This window comes from Dama dama, chromosome 14 (assembly GCF_033118175.1).
Source record: "Dama dama isolate Ldn47 chromosome 14, ASM3311817v1, whole genome shotgun sequence".
Lineage (NCBI taxonomy): Eukaryota > Metazoa > Chordata > Mammalia > Artiodactyla > Cervidae > Dama > Dama dama.
In genome coordinates, this window is record NC_083694.1 from 54,373,273 (window position 1) to 54,400,976 (window position 27,704).

General features: G+C 46.0%; 1 protein-coding gene and 1 non-coding gene across 2 annotated transcripts in view; one reads left to right on the top strand and one right to left on the bottom strand.

The window, feature by feature from the left end:
• The first annotated feature begins 5,859 nt into the window (after nucleotides 1–5,859).
• Nucleotides 5,860–27,704, top strand: part of PAPPA2 (pappalysin 2) — a 297,914-nt gene continuing 276,069 nt past the window's right edge. Inside the window, exon 1 of the mRNA XM_061160780.1 lies at nucleotides 5,860–6,821. Within this exon, the coding sequence (XP_061016763.1) occupies nucleotides 5,906–6,821 (916 nt within the window). The 5' untranslated portion in view covers nucleotides 5,860–5,905. The remainder of the gene's footprint in view (nucleotides 6,822–27,704) is intronic.
• Nucleotides 18,883–18,955, bottom strand: TRNAH-GUG (transfer RNA histidin (anticodon GUG)). The gene has a single exon. It is a non-coding gene; the product is annotated as a tRNA-His (tRNA).

Below are 27,704 nucleotides of genomic sequence, written 5' to 3' on the forward strand. Positions count from 1 at the left end.
TGCAAGGCATTACCACTCACATCGATAATAAAATGGCAATAGCATCGTGGAAAAAAGATATGATTATCTAGCATACGGAGCAACAAACAGACAAAAAGATAGGGGCCTCTCTTGGCTTAAAATGCACAGGGGGAAGGTTGAAATTCAGATCTGCACTTCCTTCTGCATGTGATTCTGAGTTACAGAACACATGTGACCAACATACACTTCTTGGGCATTGCTGCCAGAGTGTGGAATGGGAGGGGCCCGCCTGCAATATTATCCTCCCATCCAATGAGCATGTGGGTGACAGACAGCAAGACAGGTGCATACCAGAGAAGGGAAAACCTGGACAGGGATTCAGGAGCCCTGGTACCCTATCTGGCCCTGCCCATTAATTGTGTGACTTCACTCTTGTTCCTCACCCATGGAAAAGGGAGCTATGATAAGTCATCCTGGAAGGGATCTCAAGTGACCCCCGTGAATGATAGAGAAGCTGACCCCCAGCTCTGTGTATGGAAAGGGGTGTGCACGTAGCATGCATGCTCAGTCGTGTATGACTCTTTGCAGCGCTGTGGACTGTAGCCTGTCAGATTCCTCTGTCTATAGAATTTTCCAGGCAAAGAATACTGGAGTGGGTTGCTATTTCCTCCTCCAGAGGATCTTCCCGACGCAGGGATTGAACCCGCATCTCCTGTCTCCTGCATTGGCAGGCAGGTTCTTTACCACTGAAGACACCTGGGAAGCCCGCATGGAAGGGGGTGGGTGCAGAAAACAACAACCCTGAGCCTTTAAGTGAAATCCTTCAGAAAAGCTCACTCTTTCCAGCACTAGCTGAATAAGATTCCAATAAACATATTGCTGAAATGTTTGTTTCCGGGTGTCATTTCAGACTTCAAGTAGCTAAAACAGATCCGGTTCCTATATATAGATACTGCATTTGGTTGTGTTCTGGGAGGTTTTTATTACTACGCTGCCTGGCCGGCTCCCAGCTGAGCTTTTCCCTCAAGGGATCAGATTTTGGAATCAGAAAGTCAGAAAGGACCAGTGACCATATTAAGGGGTCTCTCTCCCTCCTTCTCTCTCTCCCCACTGTGGCTCTACACTGCAGGTGGACGCCAGCGTGGACTGGCTCCTCCCTTTTGCTCAAAGACTCTTAATAATAATGATGACAATGCTGATGGAAACTGACCAGCCCCACTATGGCAGCAAATACAAGCAAAACAGCCCTGACGGTCCTGGGCTTAAAGGAAACATAGTATAATTTGGGTTGAAATGAAGTGCAGATTGTCACAAACAGCTCAGTCTTTAGGTAACAGGACCCAGGACTCTCTGAGGATAGAAGCAAAGAAAGGGGATAGTAAGGGTGGGTTTTTTGGGGGGTGGGTGGGTGAGCTCTGAATTTTACTCCTGAATTCTCCAGGGGAGGAATACTGGGAATAAAAAGGTTCATGAAGGAAGGTGGAGGCGGGGATTGGAGGAAGAGATGTAGGTAGGGAAGGAGGAAGGGGTAAGGGGTTTACTTAAAGAAATAAGGTTGAACCCTGGCAGTCTGATTTTTTTCAATGTGTCCGATCACTGACAGCAAAGCCCTCCACTGTATGCCCTTTGTTTTCTGTTCAGAAAACCGAACCTCTGCCCCATTTTATAGTGTCTGCCTTCACCTGCCTCTCTGACTCCTTTATGTTTAACTGTCATGGATCTGACTGCCTTCCTGGTCTCCATATTTTATGTGCTTCACCACCCCTTCTCTTTTTTCCTTCCTCTCTGTCTCTTTCTTCCCTCCTCTCTTCGCTGCTTTTCTTTTTCAGTCCTTTCTCCTCCCAGACTCTTCTCTTTGCCCTTCGTTCCCCCCTCCCCTCCCCCTTCCATCTCTCCCTTTTCCTCTTCCATCCCTCCCCTCCCCCCTCCTTTCCCCTTTCCCTTCTTTCCTCCCTCCTCATTCCTCCCTTCCTCCTCTTTTCCCCTCGCCCCTTCTGCCCTTCTCCCCTTCCCTCCTGTCTCCACGTCCCCATCTCCCCATCCCCTCTCCCTCTCCCCTCTCTCCCCTGCTTCCCCTTTCCCTCCCTCTCCCTCTCGGTCCTTGTTTATCTGTAAGCTCCAATTTCTTGCCTTATGGATTTACCTGCAGAACAAGACACCGCTCCTCTTGCAAAAACTGTTTAAGAAATCCATATCCTCTCCCCTTCATTCCTTGGGCATTTCAGAAGTGATATTCCTCCCCCAACTACCCCCGTCAAAATAAAATAAATTCAGCCAGCTCCTGCTGTGTGTCCTTAAATCCATTCCCTCTGGCTTCGCTGGTCTGAAAGCCTGTACCCTAGAAGGGGCCTCCTGCATTTGCTGGCAACCCTGCTCCAGCCTGATCGCCACAGATAGTGCTTTGGAGTGAAAAAAAGGGGGAAAAACCCTCTCGTTGGAGATTTCAAAACAGATCCTACCAGCTTTCAAATCTGTGCACTTGTGGAGTGGCAGGGCTTGGGGAAGAGGCGTCGGAGACTTGGGGTGCGGGTGTTTGTCATAAACAAATAAGCCACAGGATTTATACATATATATAAATGTGCGTTTCCCTTGGCGTGTTTGGTTGTCTTTCTCCCTGGCATCCAGGGTGGGTGGTGTGCAAGTCTGACTTCTCTCACACTTTGACTGGGGTCTGGCGAGTGAGCGTGTGTGATGGAATTGAGGAGGGGGTTGCTGGGTTTTTGATCTGATTCACTTGACAGATTATTTGAATCCAGCCCACCTTTCCGCACATGTCAAACAGATGGGATCATTGTTAAAGCCTTGGGAGAGCCGTGGCTGAGCGGTGGGTAAGGCAGGGAGGGGAAGTGAGGAGGGGGACCGTGCTGAGGGGGTACCTTCCAGTAGCTTTGTGCTTTCACACGTTGGAACTGACAGGAGCCCTTCTTCTCCGTGGGGGGTGTTTTGGGGGCATGGGGCTGATGAGGGGTGGGATGGAAAGGAGAGAGAGAGGTGGGGTGTTGGTGGGCAGGGTTATGATGTCACAGCAAAAGTTACAACAGGAGGAAAACACAGAAATGGTTCAACATTTTTTTTTTAAACTTTGGACTGCCAAGAGCTGAAGGAGAGTGGTGAGCAAAGGAATGAAGGGGAGAGAGAGAGAAACTAAACTGGAAGCTTGAGTTTTGTGTAGCTTCTTGAAACCTTATGAATGGATTACTAGCAGCTGAGAACCAGGAGAGACCTATAGGGGATGCAAGATCATTCACACACTAGAAGGGGGAGAAAGAAACGCACGGAGGAATTCTTCCTTGCTGTGTATGCCTCCTTCCTGAAATGAATGGTATGAAACCTTTTTCTGAGGGTCGTGGGGGAGGCATAAGGAAGGGGGAAGTTTACTTCTCCTTTTCTTACCTGGGTATCTTCCCTTCATTTAAACTAAGGCTCCTCTCCTTCCTTCCCTCCTTTCTGCCCTGGTTTCTCTCTCTCTCTGTCCCCTCTGCTTTCTATCTTTCTCTGCAATCCCCCTACCCCTTTCCAAAGCCCCAGTCTCTATTGAGCTGCTTTGGTGGGAGGAGGGGAGGTGGAGGAAAGGACTGAGACAGCAAAGTGAAGGAAGACATGGAGACGCTAAGAGGAAAAGGCACAGTCTAGGATTGAGGGGTTTCTGTTTAGTGATATCCACGTGCCTGAATTGATATCTTCTTTAGGGACTTGCCTTGAAGCTTCAGTGGATGCTGCGTAGGGAGAGAGGGCACACCAGCGATGGGGGGTTTAGGATACAGCATTTGTAAAGCACATCAATGAGGGATGAGCTAGGGTGGAGGAATTTAGAAGAAGATGAGGGGACCCAAGGCAGAAGAGGCAGTGTGATCTTACTCCAGAGTAATGTGGGCTGCATGTTTTATATGTGGGCAACACAAGCAGTGATTTTAGAACTGTAAATGATTTTTCTTATTACTGAATGAAGGACCCAATATATTTCTCTACCTGTTTTGTACTCACCCGCAGTCAAACACCCTTACCTGTGTTGAGAATTCAGTAACCATGCCCAGTGTGTATGCATGTGTGTGTGTTTGTGTGTGTGTACACACATGTTTTTAGGTGTGTGTGTGTACACATGTGTGTGTACACACATGTTTTGAGATAGCTTACATCTAGGCAAACAGTATTGCGGAGGTTAAATACACATTATTTAATTCCCCATTTTATCCATTCATTCCAAATCAATGAAAAAAAATAGTTGTTTGGGTCTAGCTGCTGATAGTTGTAATTTACTTATTTTGAGCGTCTCATTTGTTTATTTGCTCACTCAGCATATGGTGACTTTTAGTAACTTCAGAGTGAGAAACTTGAGCAAGAATAAGAAGACCTATATCGTGCAAATCCATGGCATTTCCTCTGAATGCTTCCTACAGCAGGATAATTGATTTCTCCTTTCCCCCAATGGCTAACATAAAGTAAATTTGGGGTATTGTCCTTTCAAGTCCCAAATGATTGAAATAAGAAAAGAATGCAGGATATGTGTGGCAAAACAAACAAATAAAAAAAAGCGAGGCAAGTGGTCCCTAAAAGAGTGGTGTGGGTTTATTAGGCAGTAAGCAAGTCTGTTCACAACACGTGTGTGTATGTGCATGTGAGTGTGTGTGTGTGAGAGAGAGAGAGAATACATACAGAAAAGAGTGCTCCAAAACAGTATTGATTGTTGGCTATTGATTGTGTAGGCTGCGGCTGCTGGAAGAGAGAGCGGGAGATGTTTACTGGGGAAACCAAGAGTAGCGTCTGTGCCCTGTGCCTCAGTGAGGTGGGGAGGTTTTCAGGAGGGAGGAGGGGACAGGCAGTAGGTGGAGAGATGCACCGAACTTATTAGCTTTGACATCATCATTGTCTTTAAATGAAACAAACAAGAAGCTAATTACAGGCAGAGAGGAAGGGAGAGAAGGGGAGCAGGGGGCACTGAGAGCACAGGCCCCCTGAAGGATACACTCTTCTTTTCAGCCTCTTTTCCATCTTCCCAGGGATCCACAAGACTCCCAGAAGGTGAAGTCAAGGGCTCTCAGACTCATAAGGTTATTAGGACACCAGACTGGCAACCCAGAGGAGAATTTTACAAAGACTTGCAACACACCAACAAGTTGGAAGAGGATTAAAAACAACCTTCAACACTCACCAACCCCAGGCACAGAGCTGGGGGGAATATTTTGACCTGCACAGGCAGACTGGAGGCTGGATGGGGAGCTGGCTGAGGAGGACATCTGGAGAGTGAAGGCTAAGTACCAGCTGGAATTTTTGTGACCCCCCTAGATTCTTTTTTTTTTTTTCTTGCCTTTTTAGATAGTAAGCATCAAATTCTGTGTCTCCGTATACCAGATTTTCTAGCAATTTGTTGGAAGGTGAATGTATTTGAGGTTAAAGACGACAAAGAAAAGGTAACTCCCAGGGAAGGAAGGAGGATAAAGAAAAGGACATTGGAGGCTAAGATTCTTTTCAGTGACTTCAGGTAGTGAGTGGTATGTGTGTGCACAATTGTGCATTTGAGAAGATTTGGCTCCTGCCCACGTGTCCCCCTTCCAGTATCAACGAGGGGAGGAGCTATTGAAGAAGGGGAAAAAAAGAAAAAGAAAGAAACCTGAGCTCTCTGGAAGAAATTCAAAGGAACCCAGAGAAATGGACTTCATTCTTCAAGGACTGAACTAGAACAAGGAGAGAGAGAGAAGTCAAGGGAGAGGTTGGGGGACACACAGAGGGGACGGGAGGGACAGAGGCTTCGCGGTCACCGCACCCAGCGCAGGTAGCCAGGAGAGGTGCTCTTTGGGGGCTGCTTGAAAAAGTTTGGTCCCTGAACAAAACAGTTTGCCAGGGGACAGCGAATCCGCAGCTAGCTGTCTCTTCCTCTTATCCCCATCACTCCGGCGTGGTACCCAGAAGCTGACTTCTGGTTCTATATAAAGAGCCGGGGGGAGGTATGATGTGCTTCAAGATTCTGAGGGTAAGCCTGGTAGTTCTGGTTGGGTGGGCGCTCAGTACTCTCAGCTTGGAGCTGGGCTGGATGTACAAGAGATCCTTGGCCCAAAGAGGACGCCTGAACCAGGTGCTGTCGGAGGGAGAGCGCTGTTGGCTGGGAGCCAAGGTTCGCAGACCCAGAGTTGCTCCTCAGCATCACCTCTTTGGGGTCTATCCCAGCCGGCCTGGGGACTACCTGAGGCCCTACCTTGCAGGAGATCAGGGAAGGCATCATGCAGGACGCAGTAAGCTGGATGCCGAGGGAATGGCTGTGAGCTCTGTCCCCCCAGACCCAACTGCAAGTGCAAGAGTGAGGAGTGAGGCTGAGCTGCCAGCCGCTCCATGGGGAGGGGACAGTCCTGTTGGGCAGTCGGAGCTACTGGGAGATGATGACACTTATCTTGGCAATGGAGGATCCAAGGAGCCTCTAGGTGAGGCTGGGGCTCCAGAAGGCACAGCCTCGGCCGCCACCGTGATCACCACCTTCCCACACCCAAAGGAATCTGGACCGGAGACCCAAAGGAAGGGCTGGACCAAGACCAGGCGTCGGCGCCAGGTGGTGAAGGGACAGGCAGGAGGAATGCGGGGAGACCCCAAGTTTGTGCCCCGGCACTTCCAGCCTTGGCCTAAACATCCCCTCATGCCTAGGGTCCCAACCGGCCCATCAGAGGGTGGCTTCCGGAATGGTGGAGGGGACCCCGCCTGGGAAGCAGAGACCGTGAACCCCCAAGAAAGACTGCCTGTCTTGTACTTCTCTGGGAGGCGGGAGCCGCTGCTGCTGCGTCCAGAAGTGCTGGCTGACATTCCCCGGGAGGCGTTCACAGTGGAAGCCTGGGTGAGACCGGAGGGAGGCCAGAACAGCCCAGCCATCATTGCAGGTAATCACCCACTCCCGGGCTTTCCGTGGTCCGCGGGGTGGGGCTGGCTTCTGGTTTTGGTGAGGTTAGACATCGGGGGCGAGGAGGGGAAAGGGGCAGAGCAGAAGAGCCAGGGAGGGCTGGCCGGGCAGAGAGGGGGAAGGGCCTCTATTCATCTGCACAGCAGAATCCCAGACATCATCTGCGTTAACGACTCTATAACCACAAGAGCACTTGTCCCTTGTATTGATCTCGTGTGCTTCTATACATTGTGCTGGCACTTAGGAGACCTCCAGCTCACTCTCTCATCCCTCTTTAAAGGGGAAGATCTCTGGTTCTTTGTCAGTGGGGAAGAGGTGTCACACTCCATTTCTCATAGTCCAGTGTGAGAAACCCAGGCAACTTTGAAACGACGTGAAAGTGTACAGACCTGGGCAGTGAGTCATGCCTGGGCTGGACTAGGTGGTGAGGAAACGAGGCTGCCGGGTACATAGCCAATGGGTCCTGGTTGGTCTCCTTTTCTTCGAGTAGCCCTGGAATGTAGCAGAAAGCTACTACCTTGACCAGGTCCTGGAGTCCCCTTTGTTTTGTTCTAAAAATCACGCGTCCAGCCTGGGACTAGCAAGGTCTACTGGAAAAGGTGGGCACTCACAAGCCAGCACCCTGGTTTCTAACCTGGGCTGTTGTAAAAGGGACCAGAAATGCACCTTGTATAATTCTATGGTCTTAATCAGAAACAATATTTGGGAACACTCTCCGCATTTATTTTACAGTATACCCAGATCTTGGCTTTCATGAAAAGTCACCCAGAAGGACAAAGAAAAGAATGGGATTAGGAATAACTGTCTCCCTTGCCTTAATGGGGGTGGGGGGCGGTTGGGGGGCGACTGGTTTCAGCAAGGAGTGGGTAAGGGATTAGAAGTGATACATGATCATTCAGTGCCTCTTTATCCCTTCAGAGCCCCCACCCCAGGACAGACCCTCACCCAAAGCTAGGTACATAGTGGAACCATTTTCATTTTATTAATCTGAATTATGCACAACACACTTTGATGTTTGCCAGTCCCATGACATGGATGGGGAAACCAAAGTCGTGAGAGGTGTGCCTGGGGCAGACGGGGAGTGGAACTCCAGAACCCCTGAAGGGCTTGACAGCTCCCCATATTAAAGACTCCTCAGGCTGCTGGGTGCCTGCAAATAAGTTTTAGACCAGAGAAAGAAATCTGGAAGGAGGGAGCCTCTTGCGATGGTGTGTTGCTGGAACATCCCTTCCGGACACGCTGTCTTTCCCCCTCTTTGGCTGTAATTTCTCTTTTGGAAGCTGGGATTCCCAGACACTGAGCACTCTAGAGTCTTGTGGTTTTGCTTGATTTTATTTTGGGGTGGGAAAGGGGGTGAAGGGAGAGGATAGAGAAGGGGCTGGGCTGGATGATAGGTTGGGGCAGAGAAAGAGTAGAAGGAAATCCTTATTCTGAGGCCAAATGGAAGAAATAATGAGATGATTATCTGATCGGAGTTGGCAGCTTCACAGTTTTTCCCAGATGACATCTTCTTGCTGCCTAATCTCGCTTCCTAGTACCCATCTGCCAGGGAAACTGCGTGCTTGCCGTCTAGACCACGACTCCACTTACCCCTCCTCTGGCAGGAGCAGCACAGGGACCTGGGATCAGTTCCCTGGCTCTGAAGAATCAGAGAAAGATCCAACAGGAATATAGAAGGGAGGCTCTAAGAAACCAGTGATCTGAGTTGTTAAAATTCAGACCTGAGGGAACAGTTTCTGGACAGTGGGTACCTGACCCCTGTTCCCAAACCTTCTGCATCCATCTGTTCTCGTTCTCTGAAGAGAGAAGAACAGGGTCAGGATTTGGTTCCAGTTATAGGGCTTCCTAAGTGGCTCAGTGGGTAAAAGAATCTGCCTGCAATGCTGGAGACTCAGGAGATGCGTGTTCAATCCCTGCGTTGGGAAGATCCCCTGGACGAGGGCATGGCAACCCACTCCAGTATCCTTGCCAGAAGAATCCCATGAACAGAGGAGACTGGCAGGCTACAGTCCACAGGGTCACAAAGAGTCAGACAAGACTGAAGTGACTGAGCATGCACGCGCATAGCTTTCCTTAATGTACCATCCCTCCCCTGCCAGCCCAGAATCTCCCTCCCATGCTCACCTCCACCGCCGCCCCGCCCCCACCCAACCTTGCCACAGCACATTCTCAACTCCTTCTCCAAGGTGCCCATCTGAGCCCTTGCCACCTCCCTAAGCATGTAAAATTAGGCAGGAAATCTTTCACAGACAGTCTAGCCTCTGAGGTTTCTTTCTCTTCAAATCAAAGCATTCCTGTCCCCTGTAGGTCCACACTGGAAAGACATAGGGCAGAGAATACTCGGGTCGGTCTCCTCTCTACCTCCCACCCTATATCTTTGTTCAGATTTGTGCACCTCAGAAAATATTCAGAAAAGATTTAGGGTAAAAGTCTGGGAGAGATGGGGGCTGAGAACCCAGCCTTTGTTCTTCAGGATTCTAGCAACTGGGTTCCCAAGACAGGGGCATCCTTGTCGACTCGCTGTGGTCAGCTCCATATGCGTACCCTGGGGCCCCCTGGGCTGAGAACCATGAAGGGCCAAGGGTATATTCACCCCCAGGAATAAAAGTCTCCGATTTGCTCATCTATTCACTCCTACCAACAGATCAGCCCATCTTCCTTCTCTTACACTAGCCCTGGTCCTTTTAGCCGGTACCTGCCTGCTCCTGGAATGGTTGGCCTTCAGCTGTTGCAGAATGACCACAGCTGAACTGTGCTCCCGAGAGGTAAATACAATTCAGCCACGGGAGTTCTGCTGCCCCACTGAGGATAACCCAAGATGCTACAACACTTGGCTCCCACATTCTTTTCTAACAACTCTCAAACCTCAGGTTCTACCTACTTAACCCAGGCCCAGTTTTCTCCATTCTCCATCTCCCAAACTCGGGGCATTTTCTCCTCGGCAGAGACATTAAGTGATTCAGTTGCCCTAGCCATGATAGAGGAACCATCCCCCACCCCTCACCCCCCAACCCCCCCCAGAGACCGGAGGCCTCGGGGAATACTTCCCACACAGAGCACTAGGTGGCAGTGTTGCTTCGTTCACAGGAGAGTAGGCGGCGCCTTGGAAGCCAAGCAGTGGGGAATGCAGTCTGGTTTCTTGGAGCACGGTCCCTTCCCGGGCCTCTGGGAGGTATTTGATCATCCCCTCCAAGAGCCTTGTTGGTAGGCATCCCTGAGGGTCGGCTTCCTACAAGTCTCTTTGCAGGGCCCACGTGAACAGGCTCAAGTGGCATTCTTTGGGTCGTGACTAACCCGCACTTGTAACAACTGTAAAGAAAACAAAATCAACTCGTTACCTCCCTCCCCCCCGCCACCCCTAACTCCCACATGCTTCCAAAATAGGAAGTTTTTGGATTCCGGGTGGATTGCTGGAATACTTTCATTTAGGGCTGAGAGGACAATGTGGGCCTCACAGGCGTAGGTGTTTAGCTTCTCTCTGGCCCCTGGAAGGGGAGCGGTGGCGCTGCCCCCCACCCCCCCAACCCCGCGCAGCTTAGATCTCCAGAAGCTGCCAATCTCCTGTAGCTCTGACGCCCTGCAAGCGGGAGAGGACTGTGTGTGGCTGGCTGTTCCAGCATCAGGGCCTCCATAAAGGTCACTGCTCAGGGGCCTGGCAATTCAGGGATTTGTGGCCACCGAGGAGTAGCCTGGGGTCAGGAGCCCATTTGGACGGGCTGTTGGAATTCAGCTGTGGACATAAGTCAAATGCTGTCCTATCCTGGTGTGAAATCTTTCAGCTCCAGCACCCAACCCTGAAACCATCTGTTTCCCTCCTTCTCAACTTCCTTTCCTCTCCTTCCACCCCAACACACACAGAAGAGGAACTTCTAATAGGTTCCTCCTCACCCGTAATTGATTTCAAATGTTCCCTGAAGTTGCCCAGCTGACTAACCACCTGCAACTCCAAGTGGCCGGAGACTGAGTCAGTAAGTCCATGGCAGAATCGGAGCCCAAGCCCACACTTCTTCATTCAACAAATATTTATTGAGTGCCTTGCCAGGCAAGGCAGGGCAGGGCTCTGTGGGGGAATACAAAGATGTCTAAGAAACTGTCCCTGACCTGAAGATGAGTTTTCCTTCCCTGAGGATCCAGGTTGCGGAGGAGATCCCAGGGCCGAATTTGGGAGTCAGACCTGGAATCAGATTCCATCTGACACTTATCAGTGCTGGGATCTGTGGCAATCCATTCAACTTTTCTGAGCTTTGGTTTCCTCACATGGAGAAGTGAGAAAAATGTCTCAAAGAGTTCTTACAGTGTTTGAAGAAGTCATGTATGTAAAGTGCCCAACACAGACTTGACTGTAAAATTCATTTATGAAGTGGTATTAACAGCAGGAGGTGCTCATTGCTAAGAGCAGTGTATTAGCCTACTCATCTTTGGTGCTAACCTGCCAACCTGTAATCTCTTCTTAGGTAGGATATTAATTTCTTAAGAATTTAGCTTGCTCATCTGTCCAGTAAGAATGGTGGTAAATAGGTTTTTTTTTTTCTTTTTTTGCAAGATGGTCTCAAGATGATTGAGAACACTATTGAGTCAGTGGCTTGAAAGGACCATTTTTTTTGTTTTTTGATCTTTTTTTTTAGCCTGGGCTATACTATTGGTGGCTCAGATGGTAAAGCGTCTGCCTGCAATGCAGGAGACCTGGGTTCGATCCCTGGGTTGGGAAGATCCCCTGGAGAAGGAAATGGCAACCCACTCCAATACTCTTGCCTGGAAAATCCCATGGATGGAGGAGACTGGTAGGCTACCGTCCATGGGGTCACAAAGAGTCAGACATGACTGAGCAACTTCACTTATTTGTACTATTTAATACATTGGACAATCGTCCAAGGCTTTTTTGGGGTCATGCACCCTTTTGGGAATATGATGGAAGCTCTGCTCACTTTTTAGCAATATGCCCATGTCACATACTTCATGTAAGTTTCAAAGGTTTCTGGATTTCCTGGTAGGAAGGTCAGCATTTGCTGACCTTGTTTAAGGCATATGGATAGCTTTTTTGTTTTGAATGACCCCAGAGAAATGAGATTTCACAGGGTGCTGTAACATCCCATTCCCTCAGTAAGGGAGTAGCAGCCTCAGGGTGAGGAGTTTTGTTGATGTGGGGTGTGGAGCTTCACAGAAGGCAGACTGACACACAGAAGTATCCACGGAGATGTAAGGAGAATTTACAAGGAAGGCCATGTGTGCTGCCTCCCCAGGATCCAGCAGGACTCTCTAACATGTGAAGCGCCACATCCATGCCTTTCCCAGGGCTCCTGTGAAGATAAGGTTTCCATGACCCTCCTCCTCAGCTGCCTCTTCCTCTACTGCGGTGGTGGTCAAGGTCAGAGTGTTTGCCCTCGTGGGACCCTGAGGAATGGCCTGTTTTATTCTCACTTAGTTCTGCTCCTTGATCTTGCCCCAGACATGCGGTGAAGTCACAGTAACCCTGCGTGAAAGAACTGTGGATGCGAGGTCGTTGGTCTCTGGGGCTGGGTATGCCCACTGTGATGGGAATGAGATCCATGAGTCTGCTTGTGTGGGCAAGCCATGTGCCCTGACGGTTATAAGTTAGCATCTGTGTTCAGAAGAGTCTATCCTGTGGAGGGGTGGTCCTCCAGAAGAGAGGGATCGTCTGGTTTTAGAAGGAAAACAGATGGTCAGTCTGCCCCCTGCTTTCACAGCTCCCTGACCCTTGTCCACAGAATCTTCCGGATTCCCTGTGTGGAAATGATCTTCCCCACTTCTCAGTTTCCAGTCCTTGACCTGTGACTTCCTGGGGTACACATTGCTCCCTGCTGCCGTAGCTCTATACAGGTCTCGTTTTTATTTACTGAAAGTTCCCCAGGAGCCAAATGCGTGTCTGATTCACTCTTGTCATCCCTAAGTACCTAGCACAGTGTGAGACTGTCAGCTATGTAGAATGGATAAAGTAGAAAGTTAGGTTGCCGATGCCCACTAGGAATAAAAAAAGGGTGAGAGAAACTTTCTGTAACTTGAGGCTCTTTGTGGGGAACCAGGGCAATGACTTTCAGACCCTGCTTTTGTTGCCTGTAGAGGTGTCTCAGTGGTTTTTGAGGGGAACCGTTGGACATGGGGCTTCCTGCCCGCCACTAAGAGGGGCAGCCCCTCTCTTATCTGTTTCATATGAAAAAAGAGTGTGTGCTGTGCTTAGCCACTCAGCCGTGTCTGACTCTTTGTGACCCAGCAGGGACCGTAGCCTGCCAGGCTCCTCTGTCCATGGGGATCCTCGAGGCAAGAACACTGGAGTGGGTTACCATGCCCTCCTCCAGGGGATCTTCCCAATCCAGGAATCGAACCTAGGTCTCTCTCATTGCAGGCAGATTCTTTACCATCTGAGCAACCAGGGAAGCCCACCCCCCCACCCCCCAAAAGTGTTTAGTTGCTTCTAAAAAGTTTAAGCCCCATAACTCTAGAGCAGAGGTTGGTGTACCCTGGCCCATGGGCCACATCTTGTCCAAAGCGAAAGTCTGTTTTTATAAAGAAAGTTTGATTAGAACACAGCCACACCCAGTTGATTATGTGTTCTCTGTGGCTGCTCCTACTTTGAATGGCAGAGTTGAGTAGTTGCAACAGAGAAAGTATGGCCCACAGAGCCTAAAATATGTACTGTGTGGCCCTTTGTAGAAAGTTTGCTAACTCCTGTCCTCAAATATTGCTTCTCAAACTTAAATGTGCATAGAGATCCCCTGCAATTCTTCTCAAAATGATCTCACTGCTATGGGAACACAGTTTGCAGCAGATGCAATGAGAATGCCAACTACAGGGCATTTCCTTTCCAAAGGACCAGAGGTGCTGCGCTAGGAATTTGTCACTGCATGTGCACTAAGGCTGCATGTCTTTGTGCATCAGGGATAAAGGAAAACCAGTTCCTGAGAGATTCAGAACTCCTCTGACAGCTGACTCTGCCTTGAGGATTCTTGAGGGCCTTACAGTTCATGCTTTAGACCGTATAACAGCTTACAATGCTTCCACCTGATCTTTCTCCTCTCTTTCCTTCCCTTGAGGTCAGACCTGCATCATGGACTGAGGGCTCTCCTGGCCTTTTTGGGCTCCCTCCCTGTTTTCTCTCCTAGTCATCTCTTCTAATAAAGTCCATGTATATTGAACTCCATCTTGACATCTGCTTCTTTCACTAATGCAACTAACTAACACAAGGTCTGGGGGAACCTGAGATTCTGCATTTCTAACAGGCTCCTGGTTGCTGCTGCTAGTGTGTGGACCATGACTTCAGACTTTAGTGGACACATGAGTCTCAAGAAGTGGCAGCGAAAAAGTGCCTTTTTCTTTAAAGGCACAAGAATTTAGTAAATAATTTAGACTTTGCAGGTTGCACAGTCTCCATTGAAACTATTCTGTTCCTAGAATGTGCAAGCTGCTATAAACAATATGTAAATGAGTGAGCAGAGCTGTGTTTCAATAAAACTTTATTTACAAAGACAAGTGGCAGATCCAATTTTGGCTGTGGGCCATAGTTTGCCAGCCCCTGGTATCCAGGACTCTTCCTGCATGCTGTGCGTCTTCCACAATCCTCTTTTGCTTTGCTTCCTAGTTCTAAACTATCCAGGGTAATACCTACCGAGAGACTGACAGTATCAGTGGTAGGGAAACTCCTTTTATTCAAGTAAACACAAAACTTCCCAGAAATTTCCTGCAAAAAAACAAGTCCTGATGGTTTCTTGGTATAAACATTCCAGATGGAGTTTATATTTATTTACAATTGACCCTTGAACAACGTGAGCTTGAGCTGTTGAATCTGAGGATGTGGAACCCAGATATGGAGGAGATGGGAATACAGAGGGCTGACTCTAAGTTACACATGGATTTTTTTTTTTTTCCTGTAATCATTTTTATTTATTTATTTATTTATTTATTTTCAGTGGGTTTTGTCATACATTGACATGAATCAGCCATGGAGTTACATGTATTCCCCATCCCGGTCCCCCCTCCCACCTCCCTCTCCACCCGGTTCCTCTGGGTCTTCCCAGTGCACCAGGCCCGAGCACTTGTCTCATGCATCCCACCTGGGCTGGTGGTCTGTTTCACCATAGATAGTATACATGCTGTTCTTTCGAAACATCCCACCCTCACCTTCTCCCACAGAGTTCAAAAGTCTGTTCTGTATTTCTGTGTCTCTTTTTCTGTTTTGCATATAGGGTTGTCGTTACCATCTTTCTAAATTCCATATATATGTGTTAGTATGCTGTAATGTTCTTTATCTTTCTGGCTTACTTCACTCACACATGGATTTTTGAATGCATGGAGTGTTGGTGACCCTAACCCTTGCATTGTGCAAGGTCAACTATATTTTCTTTTTTTTCTTTTAATGGTGTTTTGAGATAAAACTTTTACACCATAAAGTTCACCTGTCCAAACTCTACAATTTATGTTTTTTAGAATATTTACAGAGTTGTGCAACTGTCCCTATAATCTAATTTTAGAACATTTTCATTCTACCCAAAAGAAACACCTTACTCGTTAGTAGCCACTCCCCATTTCCTTCCCCTTCTTCCCAAATACACAATAACTGGAGACAACCGCTATTTTCTGTCTCTGTAGATTTGGCTACTCTGGTCATTCCATGTAACACATTGAGTCCCCTACATATGAACCTTTAAGTTGAGAACTTTCAAAGATGCGAACTTGTGTTTGCATGCCTAATCACGTTAAGTTAGTTCACATGCCTGGCATATTTTTCAAGGTACTGTGCTGTGAGATTAAATATGTTTTATTTATTTTTTGTGTTTATGTATTATTTGTGTGAAAAGTATTACAAATCTATACAGTACAGTACTATACAGCTGATTGTACTTGGTACCTAGGCTAACTTTGTTGGACTTATAGGAACAAATTGGATTTATGAACATACTCTCAGAAGGGAACTCATTCATATGTAGCAGACTTACTCTGTTCTTTTGAATCTGGTTTCTTTCACTTGAGGTTTGCTTTGTTTTAGTATGTATCAGAGCTTCATTCCTTTTTATTGCTGAATACTATTCCTTATATATGTCCTATTTTGTTTATTCATTCTGCAGTTGATGGACATTTTAGTGGCTTCCACTTCTGGGCTATTACAAACAGTGCTGCTATGAACACTGCACAAGCAGACTTATGTTTTTATTTCCGCTGAGTAGGCACCTGAGAGTGGAATTGTATATGGTAACTCCGTGTTACACATTCTGAAGCACTGACAGACTGTTTTCCAAAGTGGCTACACCATTTTGCACTCCTCAGCAATGCATGAGAGTTTGGTTTTATATTTTTGACCCACTGAAATGAAAAGGGCTTCTTCGGGCTCGTTGAAGGCGAGGGCCTGGCCACTGCTTAGATCTGACAGCACCTGGGTAGTCTTTGAGGAATATGCTGATGTTATGTACAGTGAATAAACACATGGACCTCTGCACTGAGACCTCTGCAATCACAAGAAGGTCTTACTGGTTGAAAGGAAATTATCATCAAGCTCTTTCTTTCAGCCACTTAAGGGCATCCTGAGATGGCCCTTTCTTCCCTGGACCTAACTCTGCATTGCGGGAGTTTTCCTTCAGCCTGAACTGCATTACTTCCTATGGCTTTCCACCCGCGTGAGCCCAGAATGACATGCTCTTGGGGAACACTCAGGCCCTCAAAAGTCACAGTGCCTCAGATTCCGATGCAGCGGCACCTTCAGGAAGCAAAGAAAAAGAGCAACAGAAGGGAGGAGGGAAAATAAAGGCCAGAGAGCTCTGATAACATGACCTGAACATTTTCCTGGGTTCCAGCTCTGGGTGCTCAGGCATCACCATCTCCCTGTGGCCACTCTGTTCAGGGTCTGTGTCTGACTCCCAAGGGATTGGGATGCTGAAGTCATCCAGCTGTCTGGGGTACAGGTCAGGAAAGGAGACTCACTTCCAGGTGGTAGCACAGAGGGGCTTTCTCTGAGCATGACTGTGTGATTGTCCTCAGCACATTGCAGCTGTGATGCCTGATGCTGCTCCTTGCCCTTCCTGTCTTCATCCTCTTCTTCAGTTACTGCCTCCCTTCATGGCAGCCGCAATCTCAGGGTGACAGTGTAGTCAGGAGGAGCCTTGGCCAATCCACATGCCACCACCTGCTTCTCTCTTCTCATCGTCTGTTGGTTATGTGTTCTCTCCATCCTCAGAGATGAGACAGAAACCCATAGGCACTCTCAGTGTAGTTCTTGGGTGGAGCACAGGTTGTCAGGTGGAAATAGGGTACAGTTGGAAAGTAGGCATCACCTTTGGCAGCCCAAGTAAATTCACCCGTTTGTCCTTCACTGGCAACGCTTTGTCCTTCCTCACCTTCTGCTCCCTCCTCCATGCTCTGCTTTATTGTTCCTCTGGGGCTGCCCATCTGAGTCATTTGGGATGTGTGTGCCAGGTGGCTTGGCTTCTTCTTGTTCCCATCCTAGCCCATGCCTTGAGGAGGCAAAATAAATAGGAGTAGAAGGCGGCACGTTAGTTTGGATTCTGAGCCTGAATACCCTGACTGTCCCTTAGCTTCGGTTCCTGCTGCCATAAACAAGTGCATCAATGCCATGCTTCTGTGTTCTAAGGGTTAGTTACTCTGGGTGCTCATCAGATTCCTTCCTGCTCACATCATACACCCCATGACTCTGGCACCTTCTAGAAAACACATCTCTATGTTAGGTTTGTGTCCCAAAAATAACATCTCCTCCTTCTCATGTTCATTACCTGCCTTAAAATAATCCCACACTTTGAATTTTTTAAAAAAGAGAGCATCCAGGAAATAAAGCCCAGTGGGCAAACAAAAACATCCCAATTCTCTTTATGAGTCAGAAGTGAGTCGTGGAGAAAAGTGGTCCTGCCCAAATATACAATCTGGTCATTGGAATCCAACATTTCAGAGCATTTTGAAGTTGAAGCAGTGCCATGGCAATGCTTGGGATAGCAAGACCAGTGATCGTGGCTAATTTCTGGATTATAAGTCCAGTGGCTGATCAGAAAGGAAGTCACGGAGCTTAAAAGTTAATCAATCAGTTAGTGAGTCATCATTCAAGCTGTGACTCAGCATTTGCTGACTTTCATACAGCTTGTTGCAGTGCATTTTGGACAGGTTAGAAAAGAAATATTCTTTTTGGGGGGTTCTATTTGTTAATTTATCCATTCATCCAACATTTATTGAGTTCCTCTTAGGTGAAGTATTAGGCATTTAGTCATGTGTTGGGGGAATCAAGAGTGAGCAAGGCAGAGGCTATACCTGGAAGGTTCACCCTGTCCAGTGGAAGCTGACCTGTAATTAGACCATTGCAGCTCGGCCTCTGGGAGATCCCAGTCCTATCTTGATGAGACCGAGAATTCCTCAAGGCTAGAAAAGGACAGCCAGTAACTGGAGAGACTGAAGGAGGCCTGAAGGCAGCAGAATTGGGGAAAAGAGAAAAGGATGGATTTACCAAAGTGTCGGATGGTGCAGAGTCACCCAATACTCCATCAGGCCTGAACTGGGCTCATTGGATGCAGCTGTTAGAAAATCATCAGGGACTTTAGAGAGAGCGGTTTCACTCTGGAGCTGGGGGTTCAGAGGGGACTCTGCATTACAACAGGTGGAGTTATGAGTGAGATGTGAGACTATGAAGACCCAGAACAGGGTCCAGCACAATCTGCTCAGAAACTGGCCATGAGGGGCAGGGACAGAAGTCAGAAGTAGACACAGGGGTGTAGAGGGAAGTTTTTAAGGTGAGAGAGCCAACATCCTGTAATAAAGCACTAGTCATATAAAACAGAAGACAGCATAACGTACAGGGAGGTGATGCAAGATGGATATCGGAAATGGAGAGCATGCCCATGCAAGCTCCATTGTTTCAAGAAATTATTGAAAGGATTTTCATTTGACAAATACTTGTATGTGTGGGTGTGTGTGTAGTCACTCAGTCGTGTCCGACTCTCTGCGACCCTGTGGACTGTAGCCCACCAGGCTCCTCTGTCCATGGATTCTCCAAGCAAGAATACTGGAGTGGGTTGCCATTTCCTTCTCCAGGGGATCTTCCTGACCCAGGGATCGAACCTGGGTCTCCTGCACCACAGGCAGATGCTTTACCCTCTGAGCCACCAGGGAAGCCCAAATACTTACGTAGTATTTACTCAACAGCACACGTAACTGTGGTCACTTTGAAAATGTTAACTCATGAGCTCCTCAGAACAACTCAGGGAAGTGGATGGAGGAGCTGTGGCACAGAGAGGAACAGGATGTTGCCCAACGACACACAGCTGCTCATGCAGCTTCGAGATTTGAAGCTGAGTGCTCTGTCCCTAGGATGAAAGTGAAGGTGAAAGAGTTAGTTGCTCAGTCATGTCCAACTCTTTGCAACCTCATGGACTGTAGATCACCAGGCTCCTCCGCTCATGGGATTCTCCAGGCAAAAATTGTAGAGTGGGTTGCCATGCCCTTCTCCGGGGGATCTTTCCGACCCAGGGATCAGACCCAGGTCTCCCAAATTGCAGGCAGATTCTTTACCATCTGAGCTACCAGGGAAGCCCAAGAAACTACTCCCCAAACCCACATTCACCAAACTCCCTGGGATTTTAGTTAATACGACACCTTTTCTAGAAAACCTTCCTTGGCCTCACTGATGTAGATTTGTTCTCCAATGAATTCTACTGATATCCTGTTGTTGTTATTGTTGTTTAATTGTTAAGTCACATCTGCCTCTTTTGAGACCCCATGGACCCTGTCAGGTTCCTCTGTCTGTAGGATTCTCCAGGAAAGAATCCTGAAGTGGGTTGTCATCTCCTTCTCCAGGGGATCTTCCTGATCCAGGGACTGAACCCATGTCTCCTACATTGCAGGTGGATTCTTTACTATTGAGTCACCTGGGAAGCCCCTGATATCCTGTACTAAGCCTTATCAAAACACTTAGGTCAACTTACTGTAATCTCCATCTTATGTTTTAATCATTAAACAGATACTCTTTGCCAAGATGAAAGGTTGTTTCTGAATCACGCAAAGATGCTGGGGTTCTTGGCCTCCGGAGGAGAAGAATCCAATCCGGGGCCAGAGATGAGAATGGATTGCTCAGAGCTTTTGTGCAATAAAGTTTTATTAAAGTATAAAGGAGATAGAGAAAGCTTCTGACATAAACATCAGAAGGGGGTAGAAGGAGTACCCCCTTGCTAGTGTCAGCAATGGAGTTATATACTCTCCAATGAATCCAAAGAATGTCTGGAGGTTGTAAAGACCTCACCAGACCTACTCCCATAATTTACGTTTTAAGATAACAGAGTTGGCCAGAAGGTTTAATCCAAAGACTGTCTTCAGGCAGGATACATTATTGTTATATAATCCTAAGGAATGTAGAGGGAAAAAAGTAAAAAGTTTCTCCTTTCTTCCTCCTTGAATATTTCAGACCTCTCTCTCCTGGGGGACCCCTAGACTTCTTATCAACCTGCCTAGGACATGACTCTTTCATTCCCCCCTTTTCTTTTAGGAGAATTATGTTGCCAAGGGAAAGGGGTGTTGTTTTCATTCCATAACCACTTCCTGCTGTTTTAGAGGCATTGTCCCTAAATTGTTGAGGCAACACATTCTCCTAACCCTCATATTGAGGGTCTCTGATCCAGGGGCCCCAAGTAATAGTTGTTGGAGGAGGCTGTGGCACTCATAGGAGCTTGGACAACCATTTGTAACTTAAAAGTGTTCATGTGACTAGAAACAAATCCAATTACACAGTTACAGATGCAGGGAGCAAACAGCAAAAATAAAACAATCAGAATTATTGTAATTAAGATAGTCTTCCACCATGGGGAACTAGTTAACATCTCTCAAAGTGAGGCAATCGAGGCTTCAGGAGTATCCACAGCCCCAATCATCTTGGTCATGTGTTTTGTATAATGAGTAACATTAGTGCTCATAGCAGGTATATATATACAGCATTGGGTATGAATAATGGCACAAGTTCCTCCTTGTGCAGCTGTCAGAATATCTAAAGCTAATCTGTTTTGTAAAACCACCTTCCTAATTTGTGCTTGTTCAGCATTAAGAGCTGAAATAGCTTTTTGAGAATCGTGTAATGCCTGTTGAGTAAAATTAGTCAAAGCATCCACTCATAGCATAACATCTGTAGTTCCCAAAGAAGGAACAAACATTGCAGCCAAATAATCATACCAGTGAAATACAGACTTTGCCCACTGAGTTTTAAGGTGGGGTAAATTAGCAGGCTTCTCTGGAAGCTCTGAAAATATAAAGCTGTGAGTAAAGGCTAGACCTAGGGTGCATCTCCCTGTCCAGCCAGGGGGAAGCCAACCCATAGGTAAGAGCCACATATCCAGTAAGTCCCGTTTGGAGCAAGCCAGCACGACTGAGATATCCAGTCCCAATCAGTGCCTGGCCAGACAAAGGGAGGACCTGAATTGGGGTTGGAAAACACGGGAATGATTTCATTGCACATTTCCTGAGGCAAAAATCCCAAGTGTTTCCAATCACTATAATTAAGTTGTTGGCTAACTTTTGGGGATGGCTCGGTTTGTTCCCAGCATATAGGGGCAGTAGATATTAGACGTCCTTTTTCAGGAGTTAGCCATATAACCTCATCCCATATTTGATAAACATCAGATAAAAAACTATCAGATCTAGACCTACTTGTCTTATGTGTAGCAAAATAGTCATTAAACTGAGACAATGTATAATCAAAGTTAAAAGTCACGTTATGTCCATAGTTGCATCAGTCCATTTTAGGGTTGTTAGATGTCATCTGTTTAAAAAGAGGCATCACATGCGATTGTTGAAGGTATTTGCAGACTTGGAGAAAGTCCTTTCCTTGAAGTGGAGATGTCCACCATGGGAAGCCTTCCACAGATGAAGAAGAGAGTGGTCCACAGACCCAGCAGTTAGACCGATTGTGGAATGCAGTGTAGGAGTGAGCCCAGGACAAGAAGGCATTGTCTTGAGGATCAAATGGCAGACTTAGGATTTTTGGAGTCAGCATAAGTAGGCTCATGTAGATTATCAGGCCCATCTGAAAAGTACAAAGTTAGAGTATAGAAAGTAAAGACATAAAATGACATCACTTAGTTCTAGTCAGGGTCTCACCTCTTAACTTGAGTGTGATGTACCCATGGATCCATTCCTGGGACTTTGACAGCTGTGGGAGAAGAAAGAATAACCTGGTAAGGGCCTTCCCAGAGGGGCTCGAGGGATGGGCCTCCAGACCCCAATGTTTTTATAAGGACCTCGGTTCCTGGCTCAAATAGAGGCTTGCTTGACTCAGAGGCTGGGTCAGGAGTTGTTTCCCAGAGTTCTGTTAATGCCTGTTGAAAAGCTGAGAGCTGAGTTACATAATTAGTTAATTCCAAGGCTTCAGGGTCTATAACAATGTCGGTGTGTAAGAAAGGCCTTCCATAAATACATTCAAAAGGGGACAGTCCCTCCTTTTGGGGGGCAGTTCGAGCCCTCATTAAAGCTATGGGTAGGACTTTAATCCAATTGTCCTTCGTCTCTTCAATTAACTTGTGCAGATGTCTTTTGATAATGTCATTAGCTTTTTCAACCTTTCCTGAGGATTGGGGTTTCCAGGAACAGTGTAAGCGATACTCTATTCCTAGAGCTTTAGTTCCTACTGTGTGCCGGGCACTGTGCCGGGAACGGCTAGACAGACATGGCCCTACTGCCATATTTCTTTTTTAGGTGAGCTCTGCCCTTGGGCTACTGGAGGTCAGGGCTGTGTTGTTCATTGCACCTAGTGCAGTGATAGCAAATGAAACTCATCCAATAAATATGTGATAAGAAGATGAACGAATGAGTGAACAAACAGAGGCATGGTTTAGTCTTACAAACTGTGAGGTGAATTTTTCTACTTGGAAGTAGGCACAGGTAATCTTGACATCCTATTGATTTGGAAAGTGACTAATATGTCTGAAATTTGCTCAAAAATAACTAGAAGGGATGATTACCCTTATCTTCCACCTCAAATTCCTTTTCCTCAGCCCCCCTCAATACATCTTTATTTGATAAATATTGACTGTAAACTAGTCTCCTAGAAGAATTTGATATAGTTAAAATTTGATTTAACTATGATCATTTTTGAGCTTTCAGATATTATCTGTTCTAGTTATTTGCTTCTTCTGGTTTGTATGCATCATCTCTTTTATGCTCACATTATTCCTTGTGGAAGGCGGAGAAGGCAGTGTTTGTAGGAAAAAATCTTGCCAATCCAGAGAAGAGGTCAACAGTGGTCCAGAAACTTTCCTTAGTTTCCAAGTCTTCCCTGCCTTTGCTTCTGTGGTCTTCTCAGAATCTGGAGTTATTACAAAGTTTGAGGTGGGGGGAGGTGAAATTCTTTTAACATAAGATACTTACAGGTCTGAACACACCTGATCTCATCTGATTAAACACTTAGAGGAAGTACATAGCTCAATTTGCTTTTTAATCCATTCATTCACCTACTAATTTATTTATTCAACAGGAATTTACTGAGCACAGAGTGTATGACAGGACTACCCTCTCTTAAGGAGTTTATAATATAGTTGAAGACATAAGCCCTCTATATGTTAAAATGATAATATTAACTATGAGGGACTCCCCTGATGGTCCAGGATCTAAGGCACCTTGCTCTCAATGCAGGGGGCCTGGGTTTGATCCCTGGTCAGGGAACTATATTGTACATGCCACAACTAAAAGATCCTGCAGGCCACATAAAGATCAAAGACCCTGCATGACCCAGCTAAGACCTAGCACGGTCAAGTAAATAAGTAAATAAGAAAATAGTATTTAACAAAGCAATGGATAATAATATTGAGTGCTAATTGTGTGTTAAGCACTGTTTTCACTATTTTACATGTATGAATTAATTTAGTCCTCCCTCAAACCCTGTAAATTGGGTATCACTGTTATCTTCATTTCGTAGATGATGAAAATGGGAGAGGATTGCTCAAGACTGTAGAGTTATTAAGTTTGGTTGGCCTGGTGGATCTCACTCCACAATCTGCTCTATTAACTTCAGTTGAGTTTAGTTACTCAGTCATGTCCAACTCTTTGTGAACCTATGGACTGCAGCATGTCAGGTTTCCCTGTCCATCATGAACACCGGGAGCTTGCTCAAACTCGTGTCCATCAAGTCGGTGATGCCATCATCCTCCATCATCCCCTTCTCCTCCTGCCTTCAATCTTTCCCAGCATCAGGATCTTATCCAATGAGTCAGTTCTTTGCAACAGGTAGCCAAAGTATTGGAGTGTCAGCTTCAGCATCAGTCCTTCCAATGAATATTCAGGACTGATCTCCTTCAGGATGGACTGGTTGGATCTCCTTGCAGTCCAAGGGACTCTCAAGAGTCTTCTCCAACACCATAGTTCAAAAGCATCAATTCTTTGGTGCTCAGCTTTCTTTATGGTCCAACTCTCAAATCCATACACAACTACTGGACAAACTATAGGTTTAACTAGATGTACCTTTGTCAGTAAAGTGATGTCTCTGCTTTTTAATACATTGTCTAGATTGGTCATAGCTTTTCTTCCAAGGAGCAATCATCTTTTAATTTCATGGCTACAGTCACCATCTGCAGTGATTTTGGAACCCAAGAAAATAAAATATGTCACTGTTTCCAATTTTTCCCCATCTATTTGCTATGAAACAATGGGACTGAATGTCCTGATTTTCATTTTCTTGAAAGCTGAGTTTTAAGTCAGCTTTTTCACTCTCCTCTTTCATCAAGAGGCTCTTTAGTCCCTCTTCGCTTTCTGCCATAAGGGCAGTATCATCTGCATATCTGAGATTATTTATATTTCTCCCAGAAATCTTGATTTCAGCTTGTGCTTCATTTAGTCCAGCATTTCGCATGATGTACTCTGCATATCAGTTAAATAAGCAGGGTGACAATATACAGCCTTGATGTTCAGTTCAGTCTCTCAGTTGTGTCTGACTCTTTGCGAACCCATGGACTGCAGCATGCCAGGCCTCCCTATCCATCACCAACTCCCAGAGTTTACTCAAACTCATGTCCATTGAGTCGGTGATGCTATCCAACTGTCTCAGCCTCTGTTGTCCCCTTCTCCTCCCACCTTCAATCTTTCCCAGCATCAGGGTCTTTTCAAATGAGTCAGTTCTTTGCATCAGGTGGCCCAATTTTGAAACAGTCCATTGTTCCATGTCTGATTCTAACTGCTGCTTCTTGACTTGCATACAGGTTTCTCAGGAGGCAGGTGAGGTGGTCTGTTATTCCCATCTCTTGAAGAATTTTCTACACACTGTATCTACACAGTTGAAGACTTAAGTGTAGTCAATGAAGCAGAAGTAGTTGATTTTCTGGAACTTTCTTGCTTTTTCTATGATCCAATGGATGTTGGCAATTCGAGCTTTGGTTCCTCTGCCTTTTCCAAATCCAGCTTGAACATCTAGAAGTTCATGGTTCACATACTATTGAAGGCTAGCTTGGAGAATTTTGAGCATTACTTTGCTAGCATGTGAGATGAGTGCAATTGTGCAGTAGTTCGAACATTCTTTGGCATTGCCTTTCTTTGGGATTAGAATGAAAACTGACCTTTTGCAGTCCTGTGGCAAGTGCTGAGTTTTCCAAATTTGCTGGCATATTGTGTGCAGCACTTTGACAGCATCATCTTTTAGGATTTGAAATAGCTCAGCTGGAATTCCCTCACCTCCACTAGCTTCGTTTGTAGTGATGCTTCCTAAGTCCCACTTGACTTCCCACTCCAGGATGTCTGGCTCTAGGTGAGTGATCATGCCATCGTGGTTATCTGGGTCATGAAGATTTTTTTGTATATTTCTTCTGTGTATTCTTGCCACTTTTTGTTAGTATCTTCTGCTTCTGTTAGGTCCATACCATTTCTATCCTTTATTGTGCCCATCTTTACATGAAATGTTCCCTGGTGTCTCTAATTTTCTTGAAGAGATCTCTAGTCTTTCCCATTCTATTGTTTTCCTCTATTTCTTTGCATTGATCACTTAACAAGGCTTTCTTATCTCTCCTTGCTATTCTTTGGAACTCTGCATTCTGATGGTTATATCTTTCCTTTTCTCCTTTGCGTTTTGTGAGTCTTCTTTCCTCAGCTATTTGTAAGGCCTCCTCAGACAACCATTTTGCCTTTTTGCATTTCTTTTTCTTGGGAATGGTTTTGATCACTACCTCCTGTACAATGTCATGAATCTCCGTCTATAGTTCTTCAGGCACTCTATCAGATCTAATCCCTTGAACATATTTTTCACTTTCACTGTATAGTTATAAGGGATTTGATTTAGGTCATACCTGAATGGTCTAGTGGTTTTCCCTATTTTATTCAATTTAAGTCTGAATTTGGCAATAAGGAGTTCATGATCTGAGCCACAGTCAGCTCCCAGTCTTGTTTTTGCTGACTGTATAGAGCTTCTCCATTTTCAACTGCAAAGAATATAATCAATCTGATTTAAGTATTGACCATCTGGTGATGTCCATGTGTAGAGTCATCTCTTGTGTTGTTGGAAGAGGGTGTTTGCTATGACCAGTGCGTTCTCATGGCAAAGCTCTTTTAGTTTTGCCCTGCTTTATTTTGTACTCCAAGGCCAAACCTACCTGTTACACCAGGTATCTCTTGACTTCCTACTTTTGCATTCCAGTCCCCTATGATGAAAAGGAATCTTTTTCTGGTGTTAGTTCTAGGTCTTGTAGGTCATCACAGAACTGTTCAACTTCAGCTTCTTTGGCATTTGTGGTTGGTGCATAGATTTGGATTACTGTGATACTGAATGATTTGCCTTGGAAATGAACAAAGATCATTCTGCTGTTTTTGAGACTGCACCTAAATACTGCATTTCAGGCTCTTTTGTTGACTATGAGGGCTACTCCATTTCTTCTAAGGGGTTCTTGCCCACAGTAATGGATATAATGGTCATCTGAATTAAATTCGCCCACTCCAGTCCATTTTAGATCGCTGATTCCTAAAATGTCGAGGTTCACTGTTGCCATCTCCTGTTTGACCACTTCCAATTTGCCTTGATTCATGGTCCTAACATCCCAGGTTCCTATGCAATACTGTTCTTTATAGCATCGAACTTTACTTCCATCACCAGTCACATCCACAGCTGGGAATTGTTTTTGCTTTGGCTCCATCTCTTCATTCTTTCTGTAGCTATTTCTCCACTCTTCTCCAGTAGCATATTGGGCACCTACAGACCTGAGGCATTCATCTTTCAATGTCATATCTTTTTGCCTTTAGATTAACCCACTAACTTCACTATATATTTACCTTCCCAGTGAGATTTATTCTTTCATATGTGTTCTTGTTATTAATTAGCATCATTTCTTTTCAGCTTGAAGAAGTCCTTTCAACATTTCTTGTAAGCCTGGTTTAGTGGTGATGAACTCTTTTATCATTTGCTTTTCTGAAAAGCAATTTATTCTTTCCTTCTTAATATTAATTTTGCTGATAATATTAACTTTGGATGTTCTTCATACACACACTAAGATCTGAGCAGCTCTGGTCCAGAGCTGGCCTTGCTGAAGGTCTTTGTGAACTTTCAGTCTGGTTCAGCAAGTAGAAAATAGTACCTCTTTTAAAGGGAGAAAGTAGTGGTGCTTTTCATTTAATTCCTCATGTCCACTGTCACCCTTGTCCATGACAATAATAATAGATTAGCTAACACTTAGTGATACTTTGACTGAAGGCAGGAGGAGAAGGGAACAACAAAGGGTGAGATGGTTGGATGGCATCACCAACTGAATGGACATGAGTTTGGGTAAACTCCAGAAGCTGGTGATGGACAGGGAGGCCTGGCGTGCTACAGTCCATGGGGTTGCAAAGAATTGGACATGACTGAGCAACTGAACTGAACTGCATGACGCTTTGTGTCAGGCAACTTGCTAACTGCATTCCATGGATGCTA